The 8,637-nt window shown below is 30.3% G+C and overlaps 1 protein-coding gene across 1 annotated transcript; it reads right to left on the reverse strand.

Moving 5' to 3' along the window:
* Positions 1-513: 513 nt before the first annotated feature.
* LOC107897075 (glycosyltransferase BC10) lies at positions 514-3,848 on the reverse strand. The gene is made up of 2 exons (XM_016822414.2): positions 2,719-3,848; positions 514-1,366 (listed from the first exon to the last, which is right to left on the reverse strand). The coding sequence occupies exons 1-2, from the start codon at positions 3,238-3,240 to the stop codon at positions 728-730; spliced, it is 1,161 nt and encodes a 386-aa protein (XP_016677903.2). The 5' UTR covers positions 3,241-3,848; the 3' UTR covers positions 514-727.
* Positions 3,849-8,637: the final 4,789 nt, after the last annotated feature.

Here is an 8,637-nt window from a genome sequence, read left to right on the forward strand (position 1 = left end):
TATATTGGATTCAAATTTTAGGCTTATTTTTTTATATATGAGTTCAATATTTTATATATTAGTTTTTATTATTTTATTATTTATTTATTTAATAGAATTTTAAGATTTTTTTGTATTTAAAATTATTTAGAAGTTTCTTAGTCAATAAAAAAGTTCAATTCCCTACAATTATTTCTTTAGGTTAATTAAAGTTTCTTTATTTCTCTTCATAAGATTTTTTAGTTAGGGCCATTTGTGAACTTTATTGAAGATGATTTTTCAAAGGATTTTATATTGGTTGTTTTTTATTGAAGCTTTGTTTTTCAAAGGATTCAATTAGATATTTATCATAAACTAAAATATTTTTGAATAATATAAATTATTTTAAATACGAAAGGACATTTTAATAATTTCCATATCTGAGTTGATATCGTGAACAACCATATCAACTCCACTTATAAAGAAAAATAAAATTCATTAGTGAGAGAAAATTGTTTTTTTTTTTTGAATTTGCAGCAAAATCAAACCAAAAGATACTACAAACACTAATAATTTTGAACTCCACAAAAAAAATGTGAATATAGACACTTCTCTGTACATAGACAATGAAAGAGTAAAACACCCATTTATGTTTGAATGAAAAGAATGGTGCTGCCATACTTGTCATATATATAGTCTCATGTATGGAGCCATCATCAGATGTCTGGCAATGACACTGGCAATGGCAATGGCAGGTGGTTTAATGTTGTTAGAACCCCAAAACCTTGGGTGCTATCTGTAACAAAGGCTCCAGAGCGCTGGGAGCAAATTTCCTGGCGAAAAGAAAACAAATGGAAGATGGTTGATCGTTATACCAGCATTCATGGCCTTCGTAGATTCTTGTGAAGAACTCTTCGGTGATGTCTGCACTTCCGAAAGTTGCAGGATGAGCCCCACCCCTCGACCAGTCTACCCATGTGATGCTTCTATTTGCTAACAGATTCGATGCCTGAATTGTTAACATGGTCGGGAAATAATGCTCATCGACATAACATGCCGGACGGCAAAACTGTTTGAACTTTGGGTAGTATGTGATGTCTTCCACTATGTTGACTGCAAGCTTTCGGTTAATTTCAAACCACTGGGAACCTTTACGCCATTGGGTGAGATTCACCTCTGGAGCCATACTCTCATTGTAGCGGCCTTGACCATGTGGCCCAGGGTCATCAAATGCACCGATGAAGCTGTATTTGGCCTTCTTTATGTAGTGGTAGATGACACTGAAATTATATAGAGGTATGCAGGATTCGGATAGGAGGATAAACCATTCATTGGATATGTCGAGCAAGGCATTGGCAAGGAGCCTTCTCTCAGCATCGCACATACTCATCTTTCCCCATTCAGAGACCTGTAGAGGTAGCAGATACAGATTCTTTATTCTACTTGAAATGAATTTCTGAGTTAGTTACAACGTGTAAAATAGTAGATTCTTCTATCTTCCTATGGGAACCAATACAAGTAGTCATCTTTTTTTTCACATCTAGTTGCACTTAAGGAATGGGAATCAAAAGCCAAGCTTAAATTCAGTGAAATCTCTTCAGGGAAATTCAATTATATTCTCCTACAAGTTGCTAACACATACAGCTATCCATACGTTTATCATGTTACAACGTGTAAAATAGTAGATTCTTCTATCTACCTATGAGAACCAAAACAAGTAGTCATCTTTTTTTTCACATCTAGTTGCACTTAAGGAATGGGAATCAAAAGCCAAGCATAAATTCAGTGAAATCACTTCAGGGAAATTCAATTATATTCTCCTAAAAGTTGCTAACACATACAGCTATCCATACGATTATCGTGACAACCTGATGCTAACCATAATTAGGCTATGCTTGACATTGTCTCCAGTTTCAACAAGCAACACTGATATGGTGTGCTATATAATACGAGGGTCTTAAGCCTGTGTTGCGATTTGAAGCAACAAAACAGACCCATGGACATGTAAATATAAAGATCTCAAAGTGCAAGCTTCTGTCCAGGTTAGATGATTTCAAATACTGAAGATAATGACGCAGACGGTTTGAATACAATCAAACACATCTCATGTCATTTCCTAATTTTGTTTATCAAACTGATATAGTATTGTGTCTTTGTGGCCATAATTTGCGCATTTTTGCAATGAACTAGCCGTGTACCTATATGTATGTGAGAACAATCCCTTGCAAAGAGGTAAATAACAACGATATAGCTAACCAAGAACCAATTAGAACCGGAACTTAAGTAGATAAAATAAGGACAGGCAAAAACTAACATCCTAGTGTTTTTTTTTATTCTTCTTCAAAGAGACAGCAGTGAGAGGCCACGATATGGTAGGTACGGTTCTATGTCTAACCTTCAAAAACCAAATTTCTGAAAGCAACTAAGCATACCAGTCTATGCTGCCCGGATTCGGGGTAAATGTTAGAGTATGTGTCTAACACAGTATACATAACCTTTTTCTTATATATGGAGTATCACACCCCATCTTATGTTTGAACGTGAGTCGGATGCAAATGTCAGACCAAGTATGCTATCATCACCCTTAGCATGGAAACTAAATAAGGGAAGTTCTCAACAAAATAAGAGAAAAAGTAGAGACAATAACTCACCATCACACACATAAGCAACTAAAAATACACACAAACCATGTCACAGAGGAATAATGGCGGAACCTATATTAAAACAATATACAAAATTGAGAAGATTTGAATAGCATACCTGACTTGGGATTTGTCTTCTGTAAAAAACCGAAGACGGAGGAAACTCAGCTTCGAATGAAGGCAATGAATGAACATAGACCGAATAAAGGCCTTGGTGCCCATCAAAAAACCTCTCCCAAAGAGGAGAAAGTGGCAATGGTCCCTTGGTCAAGAACATAAAAGCAATCTTGGGAACCCTATTAAATGGATACTTTTTTATACGAGGCATAAAAGATGCCCTCCATAGTAACTCTTCATCACTCATTGAATGAAGCAAATTTGAAGGAGGTTTCCTCCAATGATCCAAACTAGTCGTTTCATCTTCATCACAAGGCACAATATTAGACTTAACTGTTGCTATTACACTATAAGTTCCAAAATGCCGGATTGTATATATGCTAATCATAAAAAAGGCCATACACAGAGCAAGAAACAAGCCAAATAACTGAAGGACCCTTAACGGTGGAGTCTTGGATCTTGTTGTAACCGCAGGTTCTTTGCCTTCCTCTAATGAACCAACAGACCCAAATCTCGCTTGCATCTTTTAAGCTAATCCCAAAAACCAGAAACTCAAAAAATTCAACTTCGGGGGGTTAGATCCAGAGACACCCACACTTGCTTTTTTGTTCTTTTACCGGTCAAATCAGTAAACTAAAAGCTCTTGCATTTTAGATCCCCCAAACGAGTAATTCAATGAAAAATTCCGACATGGGGTTGTTTCTAATGTCTAACTATCATTAAAAACTGCAGCCATTGTTAGCAATTTAAAACAATAATAGAATAACAGATCTAGAGCAAAAGAATATTGGATAAACAACGATACACCATTCTTAGCAACAAACTAAGATAAGATCAAAGTGAAAAGCTAGTCCTAGGCATTACCTAAAGAAGAGAAACAGAAGTTGAAGATAACTAAATGTACCATATGAAGAAATACAGATAAATAGAGGCTTTAAGAAAGGGGAAAAAAAACTAAAAATGTATGGTTAGAGTAGAAGTATGGAAGAGAAAATGGAAGTAAATGATGAAATGGGAAATGGGTTTTGGATTTTGTGAAACCTGAGGGATGTTAATTAGAATGTCGTTGTCTTTACACAGGGAAAGGAAGCAAGTTGAAGCTGGGAGAGTGAGGAAACTAGCTATTCTTTTTCTGGTCAAATTCTTATTTTAGTCCCTCTATTATACTCAAATTTGGAATCTAATTTCTATATTTCAATTTCAACTTTTTTTCTCAATTTAGTCCTTAAACTTGGATTTCATTATGGTATGCTGATGTAATGCTTTGCAATTTTATTACATCATCACTTAAAAATTTTAAAACATAAAAAATTTAAAAGTTACCAAAAAATAATAACCTTAAAATATCACGTCATCATATTTTAATCGAGCCCAAATTCGTAGATCAAATTATAGAATCAGCGTGGACAAAAATAATAAAGAAACCAAGCTAAAAAAATTATGGAATTCAAGAATTAAATGTTACTTAATTTCTATTTTATCGAAATAAGAATAGGTTACAATTTTTTTGGAAAAGGAGATAGGTTTGAATCCAAGTCTTTGGTGCTTTTGGGTTGTTGGTTATGCTTCTATTTTTATAATATGATTAGTAATTTATATAATTAATATGGTTAATTATTTTGATTAAAAATTTGACATCAATTTCTTTTTTTTTAAATATTTATTTTAACTCATCATCATGTATGAATTTTTTTATTATAAAAGAAGTTTTAAGAAAAACTCTTAATAATTAATGCCAATTATTTGAAATAAGTAATGATATTATGAAAGTAGATAGAACTAAATTTTAAAAAAATTAAAAAATAATGATTAAATCATAAATTTAATCATAATATAAGGACCAAAATAAAAAGTTAATCAAACTTTGTATTGGAGTTGGGAACGTGTCGGGACGCTGTTTGCATATGGGTGGCCATGTGAGGATGTGAAGACAGTATTTACTATTTAGGAGAAATGGCCACGCTTAGGTAGTTGAAAGACATTCTTGCCCTGTCGAACATTCACAAATTCAAAAAGGGACAGGCAAAACCTTTAATCTCCATAAAAAGAGGAAATTCCAATTTTAGTTTACTTTAATTTCAATTTTTTTATTTCAACTTTAATCCCAAAAATTTAAGTAAAAGAATTGCGGTTTGGCTCCTTACATACAATACTATAGGGATAGTTAAAGTATGATTTTTATTTTTTTCGTATATTTAAAATTTTATTTTATTTTTTATTTTTACGAATTTAACACCTCTATTTTTTTTAATTTATATTTCATTTTATCTTGGACCTAATACATGTCAAGTGTTTAACAAGGCACCTGTATGGAGGCTTTGATGACCAAAATTAAATTCAAGGAAACAATAATAGGGTATTTAAATTTCGAATAAAATTGAATTAATTGGTTGAAATGATCTAATTTGGTTAAGCGATTTAATTCAATTAGATGTCGGTTAATGATGTTTTGAAAGTTCAGTTATCTGTTAATTCGATTCAAAATCAGATAATTAACCGAACTTAATAAATAATAATACAAATTATATGTAGTTTATTAATTTGGTTAATTCAGTCAAATAAACATTATCAATTTATTTTTTTATATGTTTTATACTTATTTTAACAAAAAAAATAAAAACATATAAATTTAGGTTAGCCGACTGAATTAACCAAAATATTTCGGTTCGGTTAATTTTTTTAAAAATTTTAATTGGATTAACGGTTAAAAGATTAAAAAATTCAATTAATTCGATTTGGTTAAACGTTTGAACACCCCTACACAATAACACCTCTCACATCATTCAATATGATATTTAGAAATAAAAGCATGAACACCATTTTAATGTTAATTTTAAATATTTTAATTCATTTAAAATTGTATTCATTTTATTAAAGTATAGTAAATCTTCTCTATAATATATTCATATTCATTTGTTTGTTAAGATTCTATTTATCATACACCTATAAGAGTTGTTATAAAAAGATAATTGTTGTAAATTTAGTATAGAATTCTATTGCAATTTCTATCAAATGAACAAAATGAAAATTAAGCTTAACAAGAACAAAAAAAAAGTTAATCAATTCAATAAAATTAAAAGACGTATAATATGTGTATCTGTTATCTTACGTTCTTTCACATGACTAATCATGAAGTTTGTAAATCTACTAAGTTCAATTAATCAAAAAGATAACAATTAAATTAATTAATTTATCATTAGTTACTAAGTTCAAATAATTAATTTATAAGTTTATAATGTTTCAAGTTAATGGTAGAATATTTAATTAGGAACTTAATAATTTGTTGAATTGATATACTTGATTCCACTTACTAAAAATGATTTCATTTAATAAAATATGATTAATAATTTTTTTTTCATATATTTTAACTAAAATCACTTTTATTCAATAAATTATAATTAATATGTTTGCTTATATGGAATTACAACTTTTCTTAAAATTTTAAAAAATATACTTCATAATTAAGGATGTTGCTTTTACAAGTGAAAAATTGTTATAAAGAGTTAAAATAAAATATAAAAAATCAATTCTATTAAAAATGTAATTGTTATAACGAAATATTGTTAGAGAAAACTAAGTGCATTAATCAAATTATTCTATCAACGTAGTCGATAATTTGAATATTAAATGTAAGTAGAATATATTTTAATACATTTAAACGCATATTATTGACCACTTCGTCCTTCATGCATATATTTTAAATACATTCATGTCACAATTAAGTTAACATTTAACACTTAAATTGATAATTAAGATAAAAGAAAAATAACCTAATGAATAATATTTTGAGGGTTTAATTAAAAGTTTAAAACTCAATTCAAATTTTAGAAAATAAGTCCATGCTCCTCTAAAAGTGTCTATGTCTTCACTTGCTTCCGTTTTAAACCTGTAAGGTTGGGATAGTTTTCATTAATCAAGAAAGCTCCGATTAGGACCCACCATCAAAAGGCCACCATTTATAAGATTGCTCACCCAATACGTGCACGAGACGCCAGTATTTCAGTCCTTAAACATCCCGCTAATACTATTATCCACTCCCATGATTAACATAATTATTTTAATTTAAGACAAACACTAATACACGAAAAACAAGATAATATTAGTATTCCAAATAAAAAACATGATAATAAATAAGATTGGTAGAAACCACGACTTTTTATTTTTAAAAAAAGAAAAGAAAAAATTCAAAGTTATCACTAATTTTTTTTATGAGATGTGATCGAATCACTTCATAATTTGATCGTTTTAATGAAATATTTAATTTATTAAAACAACAATTTTTGGTCTACAAAGTTTAGAAAACGGGTTCGGGAGTCGGTTACGTACGCGGAAGGGTTAGCACTCTCGTTACGCTCAAAATTGCTACCTAATTGATTACTTAATGTCTTGGTGTCGAATGTCAAAAACTCGAAAATAATTTAAAATACAATCCCTTTTTATATTAATGTTAATTTTACTTAAAAATTGCTTGAATGAAACAAACATTAAAGACCCTCTCGTCTCAAAATAACAAAGTATCACATCCCGTAAGTTAGGACACGACATATTGAACCTTTGAGAATAAGCTAGCCTTTATTTTTTATTTGAAATCTTATGTATTAAAAAAAGATATTCGGTCCTTTAAGTTCAACGAGAAAAAAAATCAAAACCCCGTAAGTGGGGGTACGACTTCTCGAATCTCTAAATACGGAACATTACCTTATTTTAATTTTTTTTTGAATAATAACAAGTGTTTTACTTAAACGAAATATATTTTTTTATTTAAAACGATGATATGCGAATAAAATTGTTACGGTAGTAAATAACAATAATATGAATACACTAATAAAAACAATTCATGATAATCACATGATATACTAACTTTGATGCTAATATGAACAATCAAAGAAAAAAGAATAAAAATAAAATAACTAATAAAATGAATAATAACAACAACAATAATAATAGTAGTAATAATAAGCGGTAGCAAGATGTGCAAATAAAGAAATAAAGAATAGTACGAATTTAAAAAAAAAGAGCAAAAGAAGTAATAAAAAAATACATTTATATGAACAAATAAATAAATAGATATAAAATATACATGTAAAATCTATAAGGAATTGATATTAAATGAACACGGGATTAACACAAAATTAAGAGCCTAAATTGTAATAAATGACTAGATAAATAAGGATCAAAATAAAAAGAATAAAAACTGAATAACCAAATCTAAAAAGAAAAGAAAAAACGAAATAGGGCCTAAATAAAATGTGCGCAATAGAACGAGGACTAAATGGGAAATTATTCCCAATCCCCAAAGTGTGTCGTTTCACTAAGGACCGAAATGGAACGAAAATAAAATTATGTAGATAAATTTAAAAAAGTAAAAAATTAAAATAGGACTATATTAAAAACTAAATAAAAGAAGGAAGGGTTAACTGTGCAAATACCCCTTCTAAATCAAAACAAGCAGATCCTCCAAACGGGTCGGGTTGGCTCAAAAAGACACCGTTTCAGTTGTCCGCCTTCCCAAATGGTTTGAGGACCAAATTGAATCAAACATAAAAATGAATGGTGAAATCGAAAAAAATAAAAAGAGAATAGGACCCAATCGAATTAAGCTTCAAAAGCAGAAGGGCCCATTGTGCAAATAGACCATCGACAAAAAAACGCGCGAATCCTAGGTCGGGTTTGGTCAAAGCGTAGGTCAAAGGCAAAGAAACGAGGTCGTTTTAGGGCTTCTGAAGCCTACCCTAAACGACGTCGTATAGAGGTCGTATAAATACAAAAAAAAACACCCCACAAATCTTCATTTCAGCCGTATATTTAAAAAAAACCAAAAAAGATATTTCTTTTCACTGTTCTTTTGTCCCCTCTACCATGGCTCCAACCGTCTGCCACCATGGTGGCCGTCGGTCGCCGGCAACAACACCGCCGTACA

The sequence above is a fragment of the Gossypium hirsutum genome, chromosome A06 (assembly GCF_007990345.1).
Source record: "Gossypium hirsutum isolate 1008001.06 chromosome A06, Gossypium_hirsutum_v2.1, whole genome shotgun sequence".
Classification (NCBI taxonomy): domain Eukaryota; kingdom Viridiplantae; phylum Streptophyta; class Magnoliopsida; order Malvales; family Malvaceae; genus Gossypium; species Gossypium hirsutum.

Excerpts from the sequence above, each read along its gene's own strand:
- LOC107897075 (XM_016822414.2), bottom strand. The coding sequence starts at position 3,240 with ATGCAAGCGAGATTTGGGTCTGTTGGTTCATTAGAGGAAGGCAAAGAA. Across the intron at positions 1,367-2,718 it reads GAAGACAAATCCCAAGTCAG|GTCTCTGAATGGGGAAAGAT; the intron begins GTATGCTATTCA and ends CTACCTCTACAG.